The 27,941-nt window shown below is 38.5% G+C and overlaps 1 protein-coding gene across 3 annotated transcripts in view; it reads right to left on the reverse strand.

Moving 5' to 3' along the window:
• The window catches only part of Ranbp17 (RAN binding protein 17), a 319,336-nt gene that overhangs the window by 92,897 nt on the left and 198,498 nt on the right, over window positions 1-27,941 (reverse strand). For all 3 annotated transcript variants that reach the window (XR_008222563.1, XM_052759010.1, XM_052759009.1), the window contains 4 exons: window positions 19,921-19,994; window positions 18,888-18,968; window positions 8,082-8,145; window positions 7,888-7,996 (listed from right to left, as the gene is read on the reverse strand). Coding sequence is in view for 2 of the 3 variants with exons in the window: in XM_052759010.1 (XP_052614970.1) it covers window positions 7,888-7,996; window positions 8,082-8,145; window positions 18,888-18,968; window positions 19,921-19,994 (328 nt within the window). In the remaining variant the exon portion in view is untranslated. The remainder of the gene's footprint in view (window positions 1-7,887; window positions 7,997-8,081; window positions 8,146-18,887; window positions 18,969-19,920; window positions 19,995-27,941) is intronic.

A 27,941-nucleotide genomic window follows, 5' to 3' on the forward strand; every position in this document is an offset into this window, starting at 1 on the left:
TTTGTCTACACAGGAAAAACCATAGACATGAATGAATCTGTTTACTTCATAGACTCCTAGAAAGTAATCTCTCGTTTCCCCCTCACTGTTCACAAGCCAAGAATCAATCATTTGGTCCAAACAGTTCAAATGAAAAAGAAAAAAATGTTGTGTTTCTTACTTGATTGAGAAGGTGAAGGGTGAAGGAATGATTTGGTGGAAGTGAGTAAAAAATATGTAGTCTGATGGCTACCTTGGGCAAGTCAGTGTACCTCTGAACCTCAGTTTATTAATAAAGAATGGAATGATGGCTACTTAATGCAGTCTGTTGTGAGGTTTAAATAGGATAATAGGTTTATATGACAGCAGTTTACTGAATGTGATTCTGAATTGAAATATAAAGCACATTCAAAGTGACTGTTTTTATATAAGGTAGGCACATTAGAATGATTAGAAAAGGGTAAAGAAATTGGTGTCGTATTCATGATTAGCAGTTTGCAAACTACAAATCTGTAAATAAATGTTTGCTATTTTTAATAAAGGAGGGCAGGTGAGAACGCTGAGCAGACCAAAGAACCTGCCGGCAAGCCCTATAGCCTCACGTTTCTCGGAGCATACATGGCAGAGGGAGAGAACCGCCTTTTCCAAGCTGTCCTCTGACTTCCACAAGCTTATCACAAGGTGAGTGCGCGTGCACAGACATGCACACATGCGAATAAAATGTAATGTAAAAAGGGGAAGCTCCTTTCTGTGTATTTTAAATTTTTACCTTTAGTTGCTATTTGTACAATATTCTTTCCCTGTTACTCAAGTAGTTAACTTCTTACATAAAATTCCTCAATTTTAGGTCAGCAATATCTTCAAGTGCAATTACTGTTACAAGTCATGAAAACACATACTGTGTTACCCTCACTCCTAAAGACAGAACTATCTTAACATCCATAAACACCATTTTAAAAAATATTGGTTTTGACAGTTTAAAATACCTGAGGTACATACTGCTCACTCAAATCCTACCTAAATACTTCTGAGTGGTTCAGTGTCAGAATTTCTGCACACATGGCTTGATAAAACTGTTGACACTTAACAATCTCAGATTTATTAGTGGGAAGAACATTTGCAACTAATATTTGGTTCTTCACAAAACGAAGAGCTTACTTACAAGTTTTTTCTACATTTCCCCTCTTCAGTGTTTGTCAAGCTAATTTACCTCTATTTAAACAACACAGAGGTTTTTGTTTATTCAAATATTTTACACTGAACAGCTTGTTGGAGGTTCTCCATTTACTCTTTCCCTTGGCGTATTAAATCAACAAGTTAATTGTAAAATAAGCCAGGGAGCTTTGAAGTGGTTCCCCGAAGGGTAGCATGCAAGCACCAAGGCCAGCCACCCATTTCTTCCTGCATGCGTATTTTCTTGCAAGGGGACTTCCTGTATTCCTCTGGCAATTCCTGGGGACTTAAACAATGCCACAGCTAACATCTTTTCCACACTGAAACATTATCGTCATAATGATGAAATGTTTCCAATTCTGTCCTTCATAGAAGTGAGCATTTTGTCTAGTTTATTTAAAACAATTTGATAACATAGTACAACTGCTTATTGCCAAAAACTCCCCCATTTTCATCTGAAATACAACCTGGGGCACATAGCATCTAATTAAATTCATACAAAGTGCAAATTATTGAATATAACCCAAAATGCATTTCAAAGTAAATACCAATTAATGTGACACCCAATTTCTCTCCCCCTTTCTAATTACTCCAATGTGCACAGCTTATATAAAAATATTCAATTCATTTTGTAGGATTCAATTAGAATGTTTTGTATTTGAAGCCAAGAATCACGTCCAGCTTTCCTGCAAGCAGGTTGGTTAGACGTTTTTTTCTACTTGATTCTTATCTCCCCAAATCTGTGTTATACAACTTATCACTATTATTTTTTAATTTGAGGATGGTTCTCATCATTATCTTTGTTTCTTTCATTTAACACATGATCTGTGCTACTCTTGACTAGAGTACTATCTTTTTCTTCCTTGTTTCCCTGGCAGTGAACACAAATAGAAAACTACCAAACTATAGATATGGAATTCTGACATCAACGGCATCCTTAATCTAGGTTGTGAGACGAAGCCTCAAATAATCAAAACTATGTTCAACATCATTCAACAAAAAACGAAGCAGTAACACTATGAAAAGGGAGCAAGAGACGACTACTCCAGCACAAGAATGGCTTTGCGTGTAGCCGGTCAGCTGTGCAAGCACCAGCCACTTGATATATTTTGTTCTGGAGAGGCCAACCAACCATCAAAGGTATTTTATTTCCAGGGAGACCCTGGCAGGCAGGCTGATTCCAGAAGCCACAGTAATGGTTTCCTGGTTGCTGTATAGCTGCTTGTCATTCAACAAGCACCCAGTTAAGTAACTATAGTGAGCTTGGTGCTAAAAAAAAAAAAAAAAAAAAAAAAAAAAAAAAAATGTGAAAGGCAAAGTCAGTACTCTGAAGAATTGCAACCTACTCTGGAAAGAACAACTCTGGTTCTTAACAAGGCAAAAAAAAAAAAAAAAAAACACAAAAAAACAAAAAAAAAACCCACCCTAGTTACATCACAAATAATTACTTGATGCTTACATGTTCAATTATTTTACAAAATCACTGGTAAGTAGGGGAGGGGATTGTTTTTCAAGCAGTGTAAAGTTCCATGAGGATAGCTGTTATAGTTTTAAATTTACTATAATTCAGATACAACTGGCTTATACTGAGTACCTACCATGTACCAGGTACACTGCTATTATAACCTCTTTCTGTTTCACAAAAGGTATACAAAAAACCATTAGAATAAAACAATTATATTTTTTCCCTAAACTTAGAACTGAAAAATATAAATTCACAATTTATACTGTTATAGGTTAGATATTTAAAAGAAATCTAATTTGGGAAAAATGAAATTCTCTTATTCAAATTATAAATGTTTACTTAAGTTTCTTCTCTTCACAGTTTACATTAAGCAATATTAAGTAAAAGTTAATCTGCCTTCAAAAGTGTGCAATGTAAGCTGGGTGTGGTGGTGCATGCCTTTAATCCTAGCACTGAGGAGGCAGAGGCAAGGGGATCTTTGTGAGTTCCAGGCCAGCTTGGTTTACAAAGGAGTTCCAGAACAGCCAGGGCTGTTACACAGAGAAACCCTGTCTTAAAAAACAAAACAAAAGAAAAAAAAGTGTGCAATGCAGAGTCTTTCTGGCATCAACATGAATATTAATTATCAAAATACTAGTCAAGTATGCAAGTGTTATGGGACAGAGTCTATACTATATTCTGGCTCTGGTATGCTCTTCTGTTGTTTACAACAAATAGATGAGGATGAATTGTATGTGATGACTCTTTGAAAAACAAAATCTTGACCCATTTCCATTATCAGATTCTGAAGGAATAGGAGACAAAGCCCATTTCCAGGAACTCTACATATATTACTCTTCAATATTGGTCTCTCCAGTTCATTCACTATGTAACAAGGTCATTAAAAGAATGAAGTGTGTATAGCGTTTTAAGCATTTTAATGCTTGGACATATGGAAAACAGGAATGAATGCAAGTTCCTTGAGACCAGACAGAGTCCATAAAGCCTGACATGTCTCTTCCCCTTAGTTCAGCCGTGTGCTTGCTAAATGATTGCCCAGAACAGCAAAAGGGTCTAGGGCTTCTTCTCTTTTCTCTACAGCAGCAGCCAAGAGGTACACAGTATAGAAAGCTGTTCCTCGGAACTCACACTAGATTGGGTTTTGCATGCCTGGTTTATACTCTTCAAATATTTATAGACAGTTTTCTTTGCCTCCAGCTCTGGTTGTCACTTAGCCAAGTTATACATACATGGTTCTTTTAATCTTTCCTTAGAAATCAATTCCACTCAGCTCCTTAATCATTCTAGCTGCATTTTCTCAACTTTTAGCTATTTGTCTTTCTGGTGACTTATTCTGCTGTAGTGTATGAAAGTGATATGGCTATGAACATGGAGAGGGTTAGTTGCTTTTCCATTTAAACTATTTCAAGGTTCAATGTATTTTATGTACAAAATAAAACTTTTCTTTTATATGATCACATCTTAAAAATTCTATTTATGTTGATGTATCAATCAATATTCCAAAAAATATTATCAATATTACATTTTCTAAGGATAACGGTGTCACTGGCCAAAATCTCTGTCTACAGCTGACTGATGTCCTGGAGTCTTTCAGTGTGAGAGAATGTAGGAGCCTAGAGGAACACAGCCACACAGAAAAGCGCTCGTTCCAAGATTCCAGCTGTTTGTAGATGTGTCTTTACTAAATACAGCTTTTCAATAAAAAAATTTAAATTGGATAAAGATTTCTTTTAAAAAATGAGACTCTAACACTAGAAGCCCAGGAACCAAAGGGAGGCAAATGGGATGGCATCAAACTAAAAACTGCAACGACACATCATTTCATCATCTTAAGAATGGCTATCAGAAAGGACGAAAGACAAGGAATGCTGAAGACAAAGTGGGTAAGTGGGAAAGTGAGCACAGCCATTCTGAAAACCAGTCAATATGGAGGGCACTCACAAATGTGAAAACGAACTAACAGGAGCCACCAATTCCACTATCGGGGGGTGCACATGCAAAGGAAAGGAAGAGACACCTGCACTGCCATGATCATCGTAGCACTATTCAGAACAGTCAAGAAACAGAACCAACCTAAATGTCATCAGGGAATAGTAGGGGAAAGTATGGCACTTACACATGGCATATGTCTGGCCACAAAAAGAATGACATTTGTCATTTGAGACAACACAGATAGAACCTTGTGTTAAGTGAAATAAATAAGGACACAAAGACTACTCTCTCCTATCTGAAAGAACTTCATGAAAGTTGTAATAATAGTGGTTACCAGAGGCTGAGGTGGGAGGGAGAGGGGAAGGGATGGGGAGAGGCCTATCAAGAGGCCTTTAGTTACAGTTAGGAGTTAAGAAGTCCCAATGTGCTAATGCATAAATAGGATTACTAGAGGCAATAATGGTGTACTGCACATTTAAAAAGCTACATGAGGATATTAGAAATGTACAAAGAGAGAGGTATTTAATGCTGAGCTGGGAGTGTGGCTCATTTGTAAACTGCCTGCCTACCATGCACAGGACCCTTGGATTTGACCCAAACCAAAATAAAACAAAAACAACAGAAACTAAGAAAACAAGGTTTGTTTAACATGAATAAACATTGTACAAGGCCTATAAATATCAAAACATTGCATGTTACCCTGATAATATACACAATCTTCCTGTTTTTATTTATCAGTTAAAAATAAAATTCTCGGCTGGGCGATGACGCACACCTTTAATCCCAGCACTTGGGAGGCAGAGGCAGGTGGATCTTTGTGAGTTCGAGACCAGCCTGGTCTACAGAACGAGATCCAGGAAAGGTGCAAAGCTACACAGAGAAACCCTGTCTCGAAAAACCAAAATAAAATAAAATAAAATAAAATTCTTAAAAATCAGAAATAGGTTTTTGTTGTTGTTGTTGTTTTGTTTTGTTTTGTTTTTTGAGACAGGGTTTCACTGTGTAGTTTTGGTGCCTGTCTTGGATCTCGCTCTGTAGACCAGGCTGGCCTCGAACTCAGAGATCCGCCTGCCTCTGCCTCCCGAGTGCTGGGATTAAAGGCATGCACCACCGCTGCCCAGCAGTATTTTTAACATTATAAAATACACCAATACATAGTTAAATCTACCATTTTAATTAGCATACACATTACCTCATGTAGTTATTTTTGTGGTCGGAGTACTTCTGATATCCCTTTAAAAAGAACTTTACAAGAATAAGCTGGGAATATAGTTTTAGCATGCATGAGACCTTAGGCTCGTTCTCCAGTATCACCCGCAGCCACAATTATATGTCATATTTCTTGAAGTTTATTTATTCCCATAACTAGTTGAAAGGCCACATCAAAGCCAGGACATCATTTCACACTGCCTGCAACTTCAACGGTCCTTGGTAACTACCATTCTCCAATTTTACAATATCACCTTTTTTAAAGTCTGTGTATGAGTGAGATCACGTAGTAGTTGTCTGTCTATGCCTGGCTTATTTCACTTAACACAATATCCCTCAGGTTCATCCATACAGCTGTAAATTGATTTATTTTCTTATTTGCACAGCTAAAGAGTATTCTATTTTGTGTGTGGTATTTTCTTTGTACATTCATGCACCAGTGGATATTTAGGTTGTTTCTATCTCTTGGCTACGATGACTGCTGCTGTGATGAACATGTTAGCGCAGGTGTCTCTTCTCCTGCACGCGGACTTCACTCCCTCTGGGTGTACATCCCACTAGGAGGATTTCCAAAGCCTGCTGTGGTTTAACTTTTAATTATTTAAGGCATTTCCATATGGTTTCCCACAATGGTAACAGTTAATTATTTAGCATACAAGAAACCCCAAAACCCCACACTTTATTTAGCTCCTTTTGATATATTTTTCTTCACTATACACAACTGTCCTATTATCTCAGTGATACCTTATCCTTTCATTTAAGAACATTAAACTTCATGTACTGTATTGTTTTCAATCATCAATATTTGTGACCACAGATCATTTTATGAGTAAGTAAAGACACTATAATTTGATTCTATCATTGGACATTCACATAATTTCCATTTTTTCCCTTGAGCTTAACTGTTACAACACACAAACAACAGCAACAGTGCAGGGCAGCAATGGAATAGCAGTAGAGTATTTCCTCAGCATGCACAAAGCCCTGGATTTGATTCCTAGCACTGCATAAACTAGACATGGTTGCAGACACCTATAATCTCACCTCTTGGGATTTAGAGAGAAGAGGACCTGAGTATAAGGTCATTCTCAGCTACAGAGCAGTTCAAAACTACCTGAGACCTTCTCAAACAAAAATAAAACAAAAGAACAACCTCTGCCCCTGCAGACTTAGACAATGTAAGAGTGCTGGTTTAATATACCAGGCATCATGGGTTTGGTCCTCAGCACTGTCTAAAATGGAGTGGACACACACAGGCCTGTAACATCATCCCAGCCACTCCAGAAGGGGAAGTTAGAGGTTCAGAATTTTAAGCTCATTCTCAACCTCAGCTTGAGGCCCACCTGCACTACTACATTAGCCTCTGTCTCAGAACAACAAAGGGAAAGATCATTCTTGTTGGGCTGGCAAGATGGTTCAGTGGGTAAAGTGGTCAGCTAAGACTGATTACCTGAGTTTGATCACTGGAACCCACATGGTAGAGGAACAGACCGACTCCTGAAGTTGTCCTCTGACCTCAACACACACACCACACACACACACACACACACACACACACACACACACACTCTCTCTCTCTCTCTCTCTCACAATAAATAAAATTTAAAAAGTGAAAAATAAAATAAAATGCAAGAAATATATGAAAATAAGGGCAAACATTTACAGGTGTCCCTAAGACTTCCTGGACTTCCTTCCCTTGACTTTGCAGTGGTGTGAACTGAAACTTGGGCCTTGAACATGTGAGACAAGTTTTCTACTGTTGAGCTCTATTCCTGACTTTTTAAGACAAGTTTGAGATGAGACAGGTCTTCCAAATCGCTGGCCTTGAACTTACTCTGTGGTCCAAACAGGCCCTGACTTGTTATCCTCCTGTCTCACCTGAAACACCAGGCCTAGTCTCTAGACTAGCAAATGTAAAATTAACGGGTCAAAGGATACAAAGAAAGGAAATTCTGAGGTAAAGAATCAGGACAGATAATACAAAGATTTGTCTTTTGGCTGCAAAGCTTAGCAAGTTACAAAAACGGTCAAAGATAGCAACTTCCAACAGTGAGGTGCTACCTTACTCTTCCACCCTCCTCTCACATCAGTGTGGGTCTCCTCCTGTTAGCGAAGCTTCCTCAACTTACCCAGATCTACCATCAGAAGGCGAGTGAGGGCTGTGTAGAAGGTTGTTCGGCACCTCAAATCACTGAGACTGTAGGTATCACTGATGCCAAGAAAAGGGAAGTGCTCGCTCTAATGAAAGCAAAAGAGCATGGAAAGTTACCATGTTTGACTTAACTATCCAGAAAACTTTGGTCATTAAAGAATTAACACGTACCGTGTGGTTTTTTAGCATGAATTTCACAGCATCTATTTTCACAAGTTTTTTTAAAAGGATATAGGTAATAATGTTAAGGAATCTGGAGAAATATACATAATAAATCATAAAGCATAACTAAAATGGCATTTTAGTATGCAAGAAGAATAAATATTTCTAGGATTACTCCTATAGAAATGTCTTTCATTTTGCTAAGAATGATAATCCATTATTAACTAGGGCAATTACTTTTCCATCTTATACATATTCTAGTTATGGAAAGAAAGAATGAATCCTGTAATTAAGACAAGAACCCCTCACTATTAAAGCCTTGATAGGAGAAAATTGAAACTGACCCTTTTTACATTTGGGTATAGCTGGAGAATTTCTTTTTACTTAATGCTATTTCATAATAAAATTATTATAAAGACCCATAATAGACTATCAAGAAAGAAAAAATTATTCAATTTTAAGAAACAAGGAACTCAGAAGTTTAAAACCAATATCTAGTTAGAAAGCTATAGCAAAAATTCACGTCATTAAGTGTTGAAAGACAGCTTAATGTGACTAATATTTCTCAAGTGTTTAAGTAGAAGACATTTTTTCATGTTATTTTATCCAGTCTTCACAATTACAGTGTTGTTACTTCTACTCTGTAGATATGAAAACAAGCTTAAAGCAATGAAGTTGTGCATCCTATTGCACAGATATGGTTGACGTTGCTGACATTTGAATTAAGGCTCGATTCAAAGACCATGTTTTTTTTTTTTTTTTTTTACTGTACCACATCAATAATCTGAACAGGCAAACTATGAATGAGAATCAAACTGAGGGATCATAAACATGAATACAAAGCACAGCTAACTTCTAGTCTGTTTGGGTTTTAGGGATGCATACTCAGGATGCACTCTCTGCTCTTCCTTCACCATATTCATGTGCTTCCTGCCATAGCACATCTTGGTTATTCCCTATACTTCCTCCTGTCTTGCAGGCTACAGCAATCTGCCTTGGTTCCATTCACGTCGTAATGGAAACATCAGCTCCTTCCTTTCATATTATTTCCAAACACGGGGCTTTGTAAATTTCCCATGTATAATGACACTGAAAAGCCCAATTATCATTTTAGCCATGGAGTGGGAAGCACACTAGGGCACAAGTCAGGAAAATGTGGGTTCAGTTATCTGGATGAGCCTAAGCAATACATGCAGCCCGACTGAACCTTAGTTCCTCTCCAGCAAATGAGCATGGAGTCTGTGGCCAAGTGACCACATGGGTTGTTCTGAGGATCAGGTGATGCACACATCTTTACTGACTATAAACCAGGGAAAAGAAACGAAGATGAAGAAAACTTAGAAACGGACAGACACTAGCTACAAGGCCAGTTCTCACAACTCTAACTGGCAGCATAGTATCACTTCCAGTTGTTCAGTGATCAAATGAATTAAACAAAATTAAATAACTTTCCCAATGAAAAGTGAATTATATGACTTAGATTTAAGTTTGTCCAACTTCCAGGTGACCACTAGAGTGGCATGCTGTGCATGTGTACCCCCAGGACAGGCCTGGCAGCCATTAGCTTTCCCTTAGTGCACGGTGTTTTCTGGCAACCACAGGACAAGATCAGCACTGATAAGCAGCAAGCTTTTCCTCAGACTTAAAGATGCAGATTTGACGACTTTTCAAAATCATCAATCTCTGAGCAGATGAACTGCCATTCAAACTTCACTCAGTTAAACAAGGGTGGGGATCAATAAACTTAGAAATATCTTAAGTAATTACCAAAGACAATTCTCTTAAAATTGCTAAGTTAAAAGTGACAGGGTATATGGGTAATATGAATGCTGCCATTAAGAGGAGCCTTCCTGTCAGCACTGCTAACAAACAGTAAGTCATGTTTTGACAATAGAATATTTATGGAAGCAATAAACAGAACATCCACAGGAAAAACATCATCTGCCAAAGACATTTTCCACAGAACTGCATCTGTGCACTTTATACCAAGGTCAGCCCCCACTGTCTTTTAATTAATTCTCCAGAACAATGATTAAAAATTTGAAAAAAATACAATAATGAGAATTCATCTGAATGTTTACATTCCTTTACAGGAATTCAGCTCAAAGCTAGCTAATGGTCTTAAGATTTGTAATGTGAAAAGGAAAAGGCAAAAGGACCTATCTTTATGACCTTTTATTTTTACTCTTCTCTAGCAGACTAGCGTTCTTTTAGGTTGCTCTATTTTGGGCAGAGGGCCGAATGGCTTAGGGTAGTACTGGGTTAGGTTTGAAGGCCTGAAGCTCACAGTGGTGAGTACAGCATGCTAACAGGAATAGTAACAGTGCTAGGACTCCTGAGCAGTAGCAGGAGTTAGCACAGGCTACACTGGGAATGAGTTAATACAAGGAAGAGCCAAGGTTCAAATCCAGGTCTGCTGACACTACAGCATCCTGCCCTCTTTCCACTATGTGATACACACCCACTTGACTTTAAAGGCTGTATTTGTTCCACCCAAACTGAAATAACTGGAACTGGAACTGGGCCCAGGCATGACAGGGGGATCTTATCTTTTGGGAGTAACCAATTTGTTAATGGCCAACTGCTACATCTGACTGAGTAAAATTTCCAGAAAATTCTTCTGCATCTGTGTAGTTAAAAAACCCACTGAGACAGGTGAAGATGGTCATGAAGTTAGCAACCATGACAAACATTGCTGTGATGAAACACTATGACCAAAGAGCAAGTGGAGGAGGAAAGGGTTTATTTGGCTTACATTTTGTCATCAAGGAGCTCAGGGCAAAAACTCAAACAGAGCAGGAGCCTGGAGGCAGGAGTTGAGGTCATGGAAGGGTGCTGTTTACTGGCTTGCCTAGCCCACTTTCTTACAGAACCCAGGACCATCAGCCCAGGGATGACACCACCCATAATGGGATGGGCCCTCCCCCATCAATCACTAATTAAGAAAATGTCTTACAGGCTTGCCTATAGCCCGATGTTATGGAGGCATTTTCTTAATTGAGATTCCTTCTTGTCAAGCTGACATAGAAACTATGCAGCACAATTGACCCCTTGTCAACTTGACACACAAACACATTACTGCCAGGCCACCTTTCCTATATCATTCATCCCACAAGATCTCATATTAAAAAACATAAATAAGGTGGTGGTGGCACACGCCTTTAATCCCAGCACTTGGGAGGCAGAGCCAGGCAGATCTTTGTGAGTTCGAGGCCAGCCTGGTCTACAGAGTGAGATCCAGGAAAGGCTCAAAGTTACACAGAGAAACCCTGTCTCAAAAAAACAAAAAAGCAAAAAACAAAAAAACATAAATAACTTTCAAAGTTCCACAGTCATTACAAATTCAAACATTAAAAATCCAGTCTCTTTAAAATAGCCAATCCCGTTTAAAATCCAAAGTCTTTCAACTGTGGGCTCCTGTAAAATCAAAAATAAAATACTTTTTAACTTCCAGAGGGAAGAACGAGGGCACAGTCTCAATCAAATCAAAGCAAAACCAAACTCCATCAGTGTTAATGTCTCCACGTCCAGCGCCTGGGATTCACTCACGATCTTCTGGGCATCTCCAGTGGCTTGGGTCACTTCCTTTGCTCAGCCTCCTGCAGCACACACAGTTTGTCTTCTAGGCCCTAGCTGGCTCCACTCCACTGCTGGTGCTGTTCTTGGAGGTCATGCCATGGTACTGGCATCTCCAAAATGCTGGGGTCTTCTGCTGCAACTGGGCTACACTTTGACCAACAGTCTCTCCTAGGCTCTCTCTCTTCATGGTGCCAAGTCTCAACTTCTCCATGACCCCTTCAGTCCTGGGCCTTCACCTGCCACTGAGGTTGCACCTCCACCAATGGCCTCTCCTGACCTCCACGACCCCTTGTATCTTTAATACCAATACCACCTGGGTGACTCTTACACTACCAAGTTTGGCTGCCAGTGCGAGGTACAATCTTGGTTACTGCTGGGACACTGCTTCTCTGTGTTGAAACACTTCCAAAAAGATTTCACCTCAATGATTCTGGTTTCTTCTTAATCACCACTAATTTCTCAGCTACAGCTGATCAGCATCAAGTATCCCAGCAAAGCAAACGTTTCACTTTAGTAGTTCAGCTGATTCTTCAGCCCCAGTTAAGCAGAACCACAGAATCTTGATTCAAAATAATGAAGGCCTTGATAGAGTCTTTAAACTTCCCTCTCAAATTTCACATGCCAGTCCTCCATCTTCTGCAGTGCTCTAAGCTCCTACAGTCACCAAACACTGAAAATTCAATGGATTTTCTTGTATAAAGTTCCCAAGTCCTTCCATAATCCTCCCCAAAACAACACGGTCAGATCTGTCACAGCAGCAATACCCCACAATCTGGGTACCAACTTGTCTTAGTTAAGGGTTCTATTGCTGTGATGAAACACCATGACCAAAAACGAAAGGGTTTATTTGACTTAAATTTCCACAGCACTGGTCAACACTGAAGGAAGTCAAGATAGGAATTCACACAGGGCAGGAATCTGGTTGCAGGAGCTGATGCAGAGACCGTGGAGGGGTCCTGCTCACTGGCTTTCTCCCCATGGCTTGCTCAGTCTGTTTTCTTAGAGAACCTAGGACCACCAGCCCAAGGATGGCACTGCCCACAATGGGCTGGGCCTTCCCCCATCAATCACCAATTAAGAAAATGCCCTACAGGCTTGCCTACTGATCTTATGAAGACATTGTCTTAACTGAGGTTCCCTTCTCTCAGATAACTTTAGCTTGTATCATGTTGACATAAAACTATCCAGCACAGCTGGGTGGTGGCGCACGCCTTTAATCCCAGCACTAGGGAGGTAGAGCCAGGTGGATCTCTGAGTTCAAGGCCAGCCTGGTCTACAGAGCGAGTTCTAGGATAGGCTCTAAAAGCTACACGGAGAAACCCTGTCTCAAAAAAACAAAACAAAACAAACAAACAAAAAATCAGTAAGGAGTGGGAATTGAATTTCAGTCACTCAATCAGAGAGGTGACAATATGTTCTAAAAGTTTTAATCTCTATTACTTTACAATCTAGTAGAAAATAAGACTAATGCATAGTAAACGACGTTACACTCATACCTAAGATGTATTCATAAGAACATTATGTTTAATAACATTAAGAAATAAGTCTGAGGCTAGCCTGGTCTACAGAGAGAGTTCCAGAACAGCCAGGGCTACACATAGATAAACCCTGCCTTAAAAAACCAAAAGCGGGGAGGGGGAAGAAAAAAAAAGAACATTAAGAAGAATCAAAGATGCTGAGGAAAAAATGAAAAGAATTAAGTGTTCAGTGAGCACTAAAGGATTAAGGATCACAACTATTTCAGTATTGTTTTCCTAAGTCTTTATGAAGAACCAAAACTCTGAGTTGAGCCACCCTGTCAAAGGAGAGGGAATGGCATTTTTGGTGAGTCAGTGAGGGACAAGGGAGGCATCAAGCAGAAAGAAAAATGAATGTCCTTGATCCCAGTGTCAAGGATAAAATAGTTGCTGAGTGGGTGGTCAGGGGACTAGTTAGGAACTCAGTAAGTCGGGTGGTACCTCGAGTGTAATTGATGATGTTACTATGATACAGAAGCAAGTGGAAGTGATTCAGGGCTTTGCCAAGAGAAATGATCAGATTAAAATATTATCTGTGGAATGTGATCTTTCGAAGAAGGAATATAAAGTTGGTGAAGGCCTGAATGAGGTATGCAAGAGTACAGACGACTCCCATACTTGACTCTAGTATAAAACTATCAGACAGGAGCTTAATTATCATGACTTTCCTCATGTCGGATAGACAAAGAAAAAAATAACACTTGATGAGAGATGTTAATAAAAGTGTGCTTGAGGGACGCTTCTGAAAACTAATTTTATTTAACATTCTCTCACACCATTTGGAGAGAGGCATATTCAGGGAAAGAAAACAATGTATTAAACTTAATACCTTCACAAAAGTAGAATTACTACTCCCTATTTCTAAGTATTTCCTACAACACACAGTTTTATTTGCATGTTTCACTTGTTTTATTCTATATCTTTGTTTCATCGCTCATCCTGTATTTTCTTCTGACTCCCATCTCATTCATGAATCACACCTCACTGGTATGTCTACTCTGCACAGTACCTGGTAATTTAAAAAAGATATTTCATATAGTATGTTAGCTTTATCTAATAAAAATGGCTCCTCAAAATACCATGGGCTGGAGAGATGGCTGAGTAGTTAAGATGGCTTGCAGTGTGATCATGAGGCCCAGAGTTCAGATTCCAACACGAAGCTAAAGGCTGGGGGTAGCCTTTAGCACACTTGTAACTCCAGCACTGAAGTGGTGAAGACAGGAGGATCATTGGCAATGGCTGGCTGCCACCCTAGCTGAAAAACTAGTACATACTGCACATATCACTCACACGTACACACAATATGTATGTAAAAATCCAGTCCTATCATTGTCACATGCCCACATTATTTTTAACATATAAATTTCCAAAAAAATTAGTATATAATCTGAGATTAAAAATGTCTTATGTTGCCGGGCGGTGGTGGCGCACGCCTTTAATCCCAGCACTCGGGAGGCAGAGCCAGGCGGATCTCTGTGAGTTCGAGGCCAGCCTGGTCTACAGCGCGAGATCCAGGAAAGGCGCAAAGCTACACAGAGAAACCCTGTCTCGAAAAACCAAAAAAAAAAAAAAAAAAGTCTTATGTTAGTAAAGCAGTTGATTTTGGGATCTCAGAGGAGAAATATGGAAAGAGGTAAAAAATCAGGGTAATTCTGGTAGAACTGAGAGCAGAGGGCAGGGTCTAGAATCCGCTCTTTCGTCCTGCACTTGGCAAATGACTACTATTAACTGAATTGACAGAGAACAAGAGGCTACTACAAATTAAGGTGAGTATAGAATGAAATCTAAAAATCATTATTTATCTTTAATAACTTGGAGTAAATATTATCTTCAGGGAGATAGTCTGAAGCCAAAGAAAAGGAATGATTTCTTTATATCACAGATAACCAGGGCAGTTCCCTGGGTGTATGAGCTACATATTCACACAGGGATCCAGACTTAGAAATGCCTCATGTGGTTTAAAGCTTTATTGTTGGAGGTCTTGACATTATCAATAATTTTAAAGAAGGGACCTTCCAGTTTTCATTTTTGAGCTAGGCCCTCAGAATTTATAGGTGTTTTTGCGATAATAAAGAAATCACTGGTGCCATAGCCTGTTGAAAATAAAGTTAAAAAATTAACATAGAACCTTTTTTTTATGTGGGTCTATTTTTATTTGTGTGTGTGTGTGTGTGTGTGTGTGTGTGTGTGTGTGTGTGTTTATTTATATGCCCTATATGTATGGGTACATAGGGAGACCAGAAGAAGATGCTGGATTCCTTGGTGCTGGAGTTATCAGCACCAGAACCACCTAACATAGGTGCCAGAAATCCAACCCTGCTCCTCACGAAGAACAGTAAGCAGCAGGCGCTCACTGAGCCATCTCCAGCCTCCCCTCCTCTGCCCCCATACCCAGGCATCTGTTTTTAAAAGTGAAAGACAGTCTGGTCTTTCCCAAACCTGTAAAGATTATGCAAAAAAGGGTGACTACCAACAGTAGCCTGGTAAAGAATGGAACTTCCTTTCTCATTATTCTACCTGTGAACCCACAGTGAGAGGTGTGACTGCTATCAATTTGAGGAAATGATGAACTGCATTAGAAATATTGACCAGCTAGCCTCCAAAAGAAGGGAAGCTTCAAGGGACAGTTGACAAACATCAGGACTTTGGAGAGAGAGACTCCACACATCCTTTCTGGCTTGAAAGGTCAGTTACATTTGAGCACTTTGTTGACCCTCACTCTCTGATTTTCCCAGCAGCTTCCCTACTCCAGTCACTTGGACAATCTCACCATCTTCCATCCAGATAGAAACTAGAATTTCAGATGTGTAAACAATTCAGAGAGGAAGGAACCCAGGCACTGACCAACTGTGGAAGGCTGGACCCAGATAGAGCAGGTTAGCTCAAGCTACAAAGAATCTTGAATTTTACTTGTGGAAATTCTAAGAGTATACTAAAAGTTATTCAAATATACTTGCTAGATATAATATATATCCATCCTGGGCAATGAATCTGATGGGAAAATATAAAAGTTCTCTCAAAAGGGTCTTTGGAGTTAAACATTACAAAGTCTCATCAATTCAGAGGGTTCAGAACAGGCTAACAATACCTTATTGGAAAGGTAAGAGGTTATCTACTCATGAACACTCAGTTTCCACATCATTACTTAGGGAGCCAGATGATCTCTAATCTGTCACAGCTGCCTTATTTAATTCAAACAATGCTGAATGAAGACTGCCTCAAGAGAAATGCCTGGCTTTTTAAGCAGGACATACAATTCAGCCCTATTTTCTAACTCTTCAAGGGAGAAAGAAGTTCTCAAACATGTCCCCAGTCAGCAGCACAGAGACTCAGTAAAGAGGCAGATTCTCAGGTCCCGCTCAGAGCCTTGCAGAGAGAAGTGCTGGTTGTTGGGGGGGGGGGGGGGGGGGGCCTAACGATGTGATAACAGACATCATGTTCAAATACTCAAACAAGCTTGACCACTGCTTTAAGGGAACCTCAGGCTTTTATGTAATTACTTAAAAAAAAATCTTGGTAATTTGTTTCCAAAAAAGTAGTCAGATTAAGGAAAAATAACCAAAGCTTACAGATTGGTTTTGAGTGTCCTGAACACTGAATGACAGCCACCTGAAGCACACAAAACAGAAAACAAAAACAAAACAATACAATGACATGCATTATAAAGAAAATGAAAAAATCTCACAACATGGTTTTCATTGACTATTTTGAGTATCAACATAAGACTTTTCATTAAGGCAGATGCATAGGTGATACTTTCCTACAGCTGAAGAATGCCATTGTATTTTTAACAAAAGAAGATATTATTTTGAGATCATGATTAAAAAACACATATAATAATGAAATTGGATAGAACAACAAAACACACATTAGGTAGCCAGAGACTGCATTGAAATGGATACACCAAGCACATATTCCATTATGTAAATGAATTCAAAGATATTTCATGACTGATCAGCTAGAAGGGACATAATGATTTATAATTCAAATAACTGAGCACTGAAATCAAATTGAGCTAATATATATTTCTAAATATGCAAACTTGAAATAATTGTTAAAAAATATAAATCAATGTACCTTCATGGAAATAATTCATATCTGTTATAACCTTTAACCTTTATCTAATAAATGTTTTGAAAATAAGACTTTTTAAAATTAATTTTAAGAGGTATTCAAAAGGAATAAACTGCTTAGAAAATAAAAGATTATAATAGTTATACTTAAAATAGATAACAGAAAAAGTATCTTAATAGATACCAATAAATTAGGCATTATGTAAATTATACTAAAATACAAATCAAATTAATTTTATATTAAATATCAATTTCAAACTGAAACCAGAGTGAATCTAAACAATAGGTCTGTGTTCTACAATCAGAGGCCTTCTTCCAGATAACACACTTTCACAGTAATTCACTGTGAAAAGCTGGAGAGGTTGCAATACTATGAAGTACTTATCAACCACTTCATATGTTAGAGATAAAGAGTATTTCAGCACCATTATTAGAAAAAAATACAGGTTGAGTTTTTTTAATAAGAAAAAATACATATCTTAAAAAGCCAAAATGACCACTGGAATTGGGTTGTACATCACTTTTCAGTAAAGAGGAAAAACAGCCTGGACAGGTGTAATTTATCATTTTTCTGATTTAATATCAAAGAAATATATTAAAATAATAAAAAGAATCCTGAAATCCTCAAAATTTGTAGTGATAAATAGCCCTCCCTGTCTTTATTGCATTATACCTACTAACAGAAATATTGCATGGTGGATTTTGCCAGACAAGGACGATTATTTTCCAATAAAAAGTTGCATATTAAATTCCAGCACAAAAGTGGGTGTCTAATACTTTGGAAATCTTTTATGGTTTACGGAGGAACACAATCTTAAACTTAACTAATACAAGCGTATTCTTGGAATGAAACTGCATTAAAGGTTTCCATCCAAAGCCAAACATTTTCAGAATTTGTTCTTATATTAAAATATCAGCTAATCTTATGGGTTAACTAAACCAACATTTATTTATTTTTCACAACATCTATGTATCTTACAGCTAACAACATATAAGCAACAATCTACAATCCAGCTCTCATTGATAAAATATTATAGATATCTAGTAAAAATGATTTCTGGCTTCAATTTTTAAAAGATTTCTAGAGACAAATATGTAACCATTTAATGTGTAACAGGAACTCTTAACATGCGTAGGTGTGACTATGACCTGGTGAGGAGGCCAACAACCAAAGAGTGGCTAAAAGTCAGTGACCGACCCTCTTTCTATTCCTCTTTTGTGTGTCTCAACTTGTGCAAGCCATACTGGCTGATGCTCACGAGGCTCTTACTGAGGGACCCAGGAACAGCTGACCTTCTTCAAGCTAGTTACATGCTTTCTTTCAGAAAAAGAATTTCTGAAAATTATGAACAACTATGAGCTGAAATACATGAGTGCTGCATACTTTATTATGCAAGCATTATTAGCCTAGATTAATATAAACAAAACTAGCCAGTTAGGAATATATATATATACACATTCATACAAGCTCAGTTACGACTGAAAATGCTTCATAGCACAGTTATTATAATCACACATTTATAGATAAGGCTAACAGATTAGACTTTTTATTGTAAAATTTTGGAAAATTAGAAGCAGGGAAAAATATTTGGCCACGTAAATGCACCTGCTGGGTTAGTATATCACATATACAATGAAAAGGATATCCAACTGAAAGGTCATTTAGGAACTGAAGAGTCCTTGAAATTACAGGCTCACATCTTCCCCAATACTTAAGGTTTGTAACACTAAATATGAAAAAAATGTTTTAAAATGTTAGATAGCTGCCTGCATAAGGAGAACCACAGAAACACACAAATATTTTATGTAAGTTAGATGACTTCAATGACAAAATGAAAAGCATGTTCAAATTTCAACAGAATTTTTTAAAAATTTTAATAGCACATTTAAACTTTTATATGGTCAATCTACAGTAAACATTGGCATAGAATTCTTTAAGTTTAAAATAGTTCTGTAAATAATTCTTTAAGTTAGTCAGCCTATAATGTTAAGTGTTTCAGAGGAGAAACATTAAATTTAGAATCAAGCTAAACAGAATGAAAAGAGGAATTATTATCACAAAGGAAGTTAAATGAAGGTGAACCAGTTCTTGCCCCAAATGAATCATCATCTGGCGGCTCCAAAACTGACTTATGGTCCTGGTGTTGACCTAGCTTTGTCCTGCAAGCAAGACAGTGTTATCTGTGAGACACACAGTATGCAATCAGAAGCACACCAATGTCGGTTCAACATGCAATGGTGTGTTTGTGAGGACAAACCATTCAGCTCTATAAACACATCTCTGCTGGAGCCAATGGATGTTCTATTTTAAGGTGATTGTAACTATAGTTTGCAATTGGTCTTTGGTCATTGGTCTTTGAGGTAGGGTGTTTTGTTTTTAGTTGTAAGTTAAAAACAAAATTCTGCCCAACTGAACTGTAGAGTCAATATCTGTAAATCTTTTTAGGACAGTGATCTGATATTGTATACTATAACCACGTGGACTTCCTGACAAATGATAATGACCTTTAGATTGTGAGTTTTAAGTATCTGAAGTAAGCTTCAATGAAGAACAATGTACACACTAAAATTTAATGCCAAAATTTTGTTTAAAAATTAGTATCATTAAGAGATTCAAATACAGTAAGATGATATGTGACTCAAAACAGAAGAAAATTAAAAACCAAAACAGATACTCACATTTTTGTCATGAATGTTTCTAGAATATGGTTGTCATCTGTTATTCCTAAGACTTCCGACATACGGGCGTACACCTGCAAAAAAGTGTTAAAAGCTTTATCATTCATAGGCAATTTCAAAAGACTACTCAAGTTAACAAGTCTAAAATTAAAAGTCTAAAGATCTGCTGCACCCACACTGAAAACAGGGAGCGAACACAGAGCTAATGAAATTAAAACATTACCACCCTAGACTACATTAACTTTCCACACAGGAAGCACTTCTCCTTTGGGATGTATATATACTTACACAAACAGACCCACACTCATTCTTCACCTATCATACCACATTCTTTGTTCTCAAAGTTGGGAGCCACCTTTTTTCTTGAAGGTGGGACTAGGCATGCAAAAGACTGAAAAACAATGTTCAAAAAGAACCTAAACTTTCTACCTATTCTAGATTTCAGCAAAGTATCAATAAAATTCAAGATAATGCAAGGTGATTATAAAAGTATTTTTAGAAAACCTTGAGACTGTATATAAGCTATAAACACCCCCTTGTAATACTCTCTAGCTTAGAGAGACACAGAGACAGGTCTTACTGTTGACCGCAGGACTGAACATCAGCACATGAGAATCCACAGAGCTTCTAAGTGGGCAAAGCTGGTTGCAGAGTTTGGGTATGACATTTCTGTCTCAAACTCAGGCACACTGTGCGTTTGAACACACAACCCCACTTCAAGTGGGGAAATACCACCAGCAGCCAATGGAACATTCCCTGGTAGCCTGACAAAGCTGAGAGTAGTTCACACCTCTACACCCACTATGCTCTGATGGGATTCCAGGTTGTCCCTGCCAGACACCAGCTGCATGGGATCTCTCTTCTGTCATGTATCCCCAGTGATTATGTGGTCTCACCTTCTGTAATCTGTTTATTTACTAAGTATGGCAACTTAGCTTTATTTACACACTAGCTTATATACTGCCACAGGTCACAATAAGACAAATCATTCAGAGTTAAAGGGGTCACACAGGAGAGGAGTGCAGAAGTATTGTATTTGAGTTTTGAGGATTATACTAATCAGAACCTTGTGTTACAGATTTTCAACCTGAGTTCTAGTCTGGAAGCCTCTTCCACAGGCTAGCAGGGTAACTGACAAGTGTACAGGGAGAAAAGGAAAGGGTGGGAGAGAGTAGGAAAGGAACAGAATGGTGGGAAGGAGAGGGAGGGGCAGAGAGGGAAAAAAGAATTATTTAATTTTCCATTGTCTCTTCTGTTGACTACAGAGTCCCCAGGACAGTATTCCAATGATGATGCAAAGGCTGCTATGATCACTAAGGGCCCTAAGATACTTGTGGCAGGAGAGAAAGAGAGCCTAAAAATCTTAGTTATCACAATGGTCTCAATCAGAAGCCTGTAACCACAAAGAAGGCTCAAAGGAAGAGCAGTAAGTAGAATTTACATACCACAGCCAGGAAGATTCAAATCAGTCCTCTTGGAAAAATCTGACATAAATGACTTTTGGTGTTCAATTCTTTCATACCCTGGCCCCTAGTACTCCCCATTTTCCACCATTTCTCTCAAGCCTAAGCACTGAAGATCTGAGTAATCCATAGGATTTCTTTGGCTCAGCATCAGCCTTTCCCCATCTCATCATTCAAAAGCCACCTTCCCAAAGGCCTTATTAGCCCTCCCAGGCAGGGTGAGCTGCATTTTCCTGTATATTCCCCCATATCTGCTCTGTTCTTTGATCATGGTCCTTTCACATCATAATGTTTAGTTGTCCAACTCTCCCACAATGCTGGAATATCCTTGAGGGCTGATATTATGCCTTATTATACCTTATTCTTTGTCTCAGCAACTAAGACAAGTGTACTTAATATATAATAGAAAAAGCAATGGGTGGACCTATGGAGACCGGATTACAATGTGAGTAATCAAACAATGAAATATGCCCCCTTCCTTTTACGATGTATTGAATTCTGTGGGCAAAAAAGAAGAGAGAAAAGTATTCTAGAGAGTAGCCTGATTGTTACTTGAATCTGTGATTGTCTAGTGCGCTCCTGTATGTGAGACTAATTTGTGAAAGCAGACAACAGTGGTCCCGGTTCCCTGCTGTCTGTGCTTTTCTGCTCACCACTCTTGCAGGGGCGCACCTGTGTTCTTCACCCTGACTGGAATCTTAAAGGCACCAGTGCTTACCAAGGATGAAAACATGAATGAAGCTATTTAAAATGAGCTCTACTCCATGCCAAAGCACTCATTTTCCCTCCTGAGATAACAATCACCTTCAAAGAAAGAAAATGTGCCATAAATGCACTGAACACTGCTGAAAGATGTAGCTGAGTGACACATGGGTTTTTGGAAGGGATATGGTGTTATCTCAAGCAGCCCATTCTTGGTGTATTTTCATCACATCCTCCTCCTTTCTATTAACTCCTAGTTAATTTTCTTGTTTTGAACATAAGATGACTACTCTGTACTTCTGTAAAAGGAAATTTTACATTCCAAGACTTTATAAATGCTACTTCTTGGCAAAACTGAGAACTAACCTAACTTTTATTTTCACTATGCCATGGTGAAAACCTAGTAACTGAACTGTATCTTTGAAAACCGAGGTTCCCACCAGGAGTCTTCCTGTTGTGAGTTTGCTTCTGTTGTGCTCTGCTGTCAAAACAGTTTCTCAAAGCCTCAGCTCTGCAGCAATCACGGGGCAGGAGCAAACAGTCCACACTGGCACAGGCAGCGCTCTAACCCACAGTCCTCCTTGGAACTCGTACCCCTCCTTTTAGCATCCATTAGCTCTGAGCCCCATTATCCTGTCTAGAGCTGTGTCAACGCTTCTGTCCTCAGGGACTGCTCTCCACTACCAGGATCTGACAGTCAAGCTTGAGTACTAAGCGGGATCATTACCTCTTAAATCCACTTATCTGATCTACTGAATAGTAAATTGAAAAGCTCATTAAGAGCAACAATCTGATTTGTTTTCACGTGTGACAGGGTCATTTAAAATCAATGTATGATTACAGCATTTCTTTTAAAAGACTTTCACATTTTTCAAGGTCTCGTGCCATTTGAAAAACATGGAGATAATATAAAAATATCCTCTAACATTTAGAATTTAATAATGTGATAGATACAGACTATTTAAGAGGTAAGAGATAACTTGCCCACTGGGGAATTTCTACGAAGCTATTTATCACAAAGCACAAGTCAATAAAAGATTTCTACTGAAAACAATTCTAACATAATATTCAGAGTTCTGAATACTTTCTGCAACTTTTATCATTTCAAAATAATTTTAAAAATTAATTTTACCAAAACATTTTATGATAGCAAGAAGGAACCACATCATAAAATTCCTTTTCAGGAAGAATGGAGTTGGAAGAGAAAAAGGCTGCCTTCAGCACACAGAAGACTTACCTTGATTTCAGAAGCTAGTAAGATAATTTGGTTCTAATGAGACACATGTAAATATCAAATAAAAAGAGATTAAGGTCAGGCAAAGTAGTGAATGCCTCTAATCCCAGCTGTCAAGAAATAGATTTAAAGATTCTGAGTTGGAGGCTAACTGGGATTACATAGAAAGTCTACTTCAAAACTCCACCACTGCTGCCAAAGGAGAAAGACCAAGTCACCAGTTGCTCTTCCAAGGCTGGATAATACAATGACAATGAACACACAGTCATGCCTTTGGTTTTGTGTTTTACGCCATCAGGGACATATACACTGAAAACAAGTATTTGCCTGCTTCAGCCCTCCTGTTTTCCACTTGAGAACAGAGCTAACACTATCTTTTATGTCCACTATGCCCACCACTTTACTCATGCTTTTTAATGGTCAAATGTATAGTTTTGCCAATTCTACTTTATTTTTTTGAAACAGGATCTTGTATTTAAAACCCCATTCACTAAGCATGTGGGAACTGGCAAACTTTTGCTGTGTTGTAAACAGCAAAACTATTTCCTGGAGAAAGCTTTCTCCATGATTAGGTAAGAAGAACTTTCTTCTTTGGAAATTTGGGAGCATCCAATGTTTCAAGTCTATTATAGATACTTATAATATCATATACTAAGTATGATCTAGTAGTGTCAGCTTTTCATGTGAATAAAAGTTTCACCCACTATTTAAGCTTGTGCTCTTTGAGGGGAGGGGAAATGTCTGTTCAGCAGTGTTGTAGAATTTTATTTTAAGATGTGTTACATTTGTTTATGCTATGGAACATTTGTTTTAATGGTGCAAAGATGTGTTGTATTCTCTTATGTTGCATTTGTTTAACTCTGTGAAGCTGTGATATTTTGCCTATCTAAAACACCTGATTGGTCCAATAAGGAGATGAATGGCCAAAGACAAGGCAAGAGAAAGGATAGGAAGGCCTGGTAGGCAGAGAGAATAAATAGAAGAAGAAAAGCAAGAGAGATCCAAGGAATAAGAAAAGAAGGGGCCAGTCACTCAGCCAGCCATGGAGTAAGAGTGAAAGTAAGATATACAGAAGTAAGAAAAGGAAAAAGCCCAGAGGCAAAAGGTAGATGGGATAATTTAGGTTAAGCAAAGCTGGCAAGAAACAAGTCAAGCTAAGGCTGGGCATTTACAAATAAGAATAAGCCTCTGTGTATCTATTTGGGAGTTGGGTGGTGGGCCCCCCAAAAGAGTAAAGAGTAAAAAGAAACCAATAGCACAGCAGTTCTTGGAACATGGTCTTGAACTTAGCAAAAGAAAGAATAGGCTTTGGTTCCAAAGACATTTGGATCTGAATTCTCCTCCTCCTCCTCCTCCTCCTCCTTCTTCTTTTTCTTCTTCTTCTTCTTCGATGAGGCACTTTAAAAAATACTTTATTTTTATTTCATGTGCACATTTGTCAGTGTGAGGGTGTTGGACTGCCCCTCTCCCTCAGAACTGGAGCCATAGACAGCTGTGAGCTGCCTTGTGGGTGTCAGGAACTGAACCCAGGTCCTCTGGAAGAGCAGCCAGTGCTCCTAACCACCGAGCCATCCCTCTAGCCCTAGATCTGAATTCTTAACTCAGCCACTAACTAGGTGTTCCTCAAATCCTTTGAATCTTGGTTCCTTATTGGTAAAACAAAAATAATAATCAAGAGTAATTCATAACAAACATTATTTAATAGGTTTTAGGGATGACTGAATGATAATCCTCTATCAAACACCTTGGCACTTGGCTGTTACTTTATAAATGCTACTTCCCACTATCCCTTTTCATAGGCCTTTCTGCTTAGCAGATTCTGGAATGCTCAGCTAATAATACTCTTTGCAAAAGAAGGCCTTACACATCAAAAGTAACAGAAAGGGAAGATGTATTTCTTTTGGAGACTCACGCGCGCATGCATGTGTGCGTGTGCGTCTGTGCATGCGCACGCATGCATGTAATTGCATAACTAAGATTGTGCAGAGACTGGAAAGTGACATCACTGTCTTCCTTGATCATACTCTACTTCATTTATTGAGAAAGGGTCTCTTGCTGAACCTGGAGTGTGCCCATTTTTGCTAGCCAGCTTGTCCTGGGGATTGTCTATTTCCTGCTCTGGAGCACTGGAATTATCCTGCCTGCCTGCTTTTATGTGAGTTTTGGGGATCCAAATTCTTCATGGAGATTTTAACAGCATAAAGATAACCATCAAGACCATAAACCTTTGAAATTTTCATTAGTAATTCTGAAATCTTTATGTATGCGTTGAACCAATTAACACATTCTAGTCACAGAAATTGCCTTTGTTAAGGGGGTAAAACAACTATGTCAATATTTCATGACATAGAACTGTGGTGACATATTGTGTACCCTAATAAAATTTGCCTGAAGATCAGAGAACAGAATAAGCCACTAGATTAAACATACATGCCAGGCAGTGGAGGCACACACCTTTAATCCTAGCACTCGGGAGGCAGAGATCTGTCTGGATCTCTCTGAGTTCAAAGCCACCCTGGACTACATGAGATTGACTCAGTCTAGGAGAAAACAGAGCCAGGCAGTGGTGGTACACACCTTTAATCCCAGTACTGGCAAGCACACATCCCTTTAATCCCAGGAGCGAAGGCTGGGTGGAGAAAGGTATACAAGGTGTGAGGAAACAGGAACTACAGGCTTTTTTGGCTGAAGTCCTTTCGGCTGGGGCTCTTTCAGGCTGAGGAGTTGGTATGGTAAGAGGTGGTGGCTGTAGCTTGTCTCTCCGGTCATTCAGCACTTACCCCAACATCTAGTCCCGGGTTTTGTATTTAAAGACCATCTAACATTTGAGTTACCCAGAACCATCAATTCTTTCTTCTTCCTTTCCTTTCTTTTTGTGGCACTGGGAACTGAACCTGCTGCCTGTACCACCTCTACGGGCACAGCCTCCTGCACACCAACTCCCTCTGCTTCTAAACAGCTGCTGCCTTAGAAGCTACAAGGTACCATTTTATCTCTGACACATTACAACAGCTCACAAAATATATGGAATTTCACTAAATATCAGAAATTGTCATTACAGCTTGAGAATACATGTTTCTAAAATAATCATCTTAATAAATCCTTGTTATTTTACTATGAAGAAGGTTCTTTTCAATTTCAGGAAAGAGAGTTTGCATGTGAATAGACAATGTCAGTGGCACAATGTACTCTCCATCTTCTGAACTCATCTAATGACAGATGTTGCCTGTGCATTTATAGGTAGACAGCTTCAATTATCTTTCCATTTTTCTCATTTCCTCAATGTTCTTATGTACAGTTTTTAAAAGGAGTCAAATAAGACAAACAGGGAAGGGAATTAACATAAAAATAGCAACAAAATATTTGGCTCTAAATTTAATAAAGAATGAAAGTAAATCCTGTGCTAATTTTTAAACTGCCCCCCACCCCCAAGCCGATACTTGGCATTAGGTATCTGCTGCATTCTGGTTATAACTTGTGAGAAGCTAATTATGTCAATTCTTACATCTGAAGTAGATTACAGAACTGGGAAACCCAGAATGTTAGTTCCTAGAGGTTGATGGATATAATGACAGTCACAGAGATTCACTAACAGCCCTCTGTGAGATGTACTCAGAAGCACCACATGAAACAAATTAGAAACACCGACTCTCTCATTGTGTTCAAATATGAGAATAAGAGAAACCCAGTTCTGTAGGTTTTCATAAGAGCTGTTATAATGAATTAAGATTTCTGGATAATGAATTTTCAGAAAATTACAGCAAGTTAATACCCGTAGGCTCTCTATAGATGTTTAAGATGTTATAACTTCTCAAAGGCTTTAGCACACTGTGCACAAGCTCAATGCATAAAACTGGCAGTGCAGTGGAAATCAACAGCAAAGACTTCTGCCATAGGTAACAGACCTTCTTCAAATCACCTTATTCTCACAAACTTACATCAAAGAATATAAAATTGGTAACATAACTCATCTCCAATTGAATTTTAAAGCACTATCTTAATTTACTGTAGTGACTTGTCAGTTAAGGCTTTGACTTGTAACTTTAAAAAACCTGGCTCAAAAAACACCCACATGGAGACAGTGCCCCACACAGGACAGTTGCCTTACGACAAAGGCGCTAATGTTACTCAGGAAAGAATTTGGGACTTGGACATGCAACTGTGCATTATGTATGAGTAAGCAAGCAATTTTCATTATTTTTGTCTTGTGGTCAGTTCAGTGCTGTCTATATGAGGATCCTGTTAAAAATGGAAGGTGTTGGTAGCACGCTGAGGTGGAGAAGAATGAACCAATGCAACATCTCATTACTTAACTGAACCATTTGGAAGGAAGGACATCGAGTTCTTTCATTGACATTTGAAGCACAATAAAACAGGAACACTGTAATAAAGTTAACATTATAGCAAGAGAATTATTGGTACAAACGTCATTGCTGCATATTAAATATGCAAGCTTTGTGATGTTGAATAGATCTGTATTAATCTTAGCCAACCTTTCCACAGCATTTAAAGTAAAAAAAAATTACTAAACATAGGAATGAAATTAAGACAAAAAAAAAAATCCTTTGGCAGAATTTAATTTAAGTTGGAAACTAAGCGGAAATGGCTGAGCAATATGCTTG

This window comes from Peromyscus californicus, unplaced genomic scaffold, assembly GCF_007827085.1.
Source record: "Peromyscus californicus insignis strain IS unplaced genomic scaffold, ASM782708v3 Scaffold_3__1_contigs__length_106647218, whole genome shotgun sequence".
NCBI lineage: Eukaryota > Metazoa > Chordata > Mammalia > Rodentia > Cricetidae > Peromyscus > Peromyscus californicus.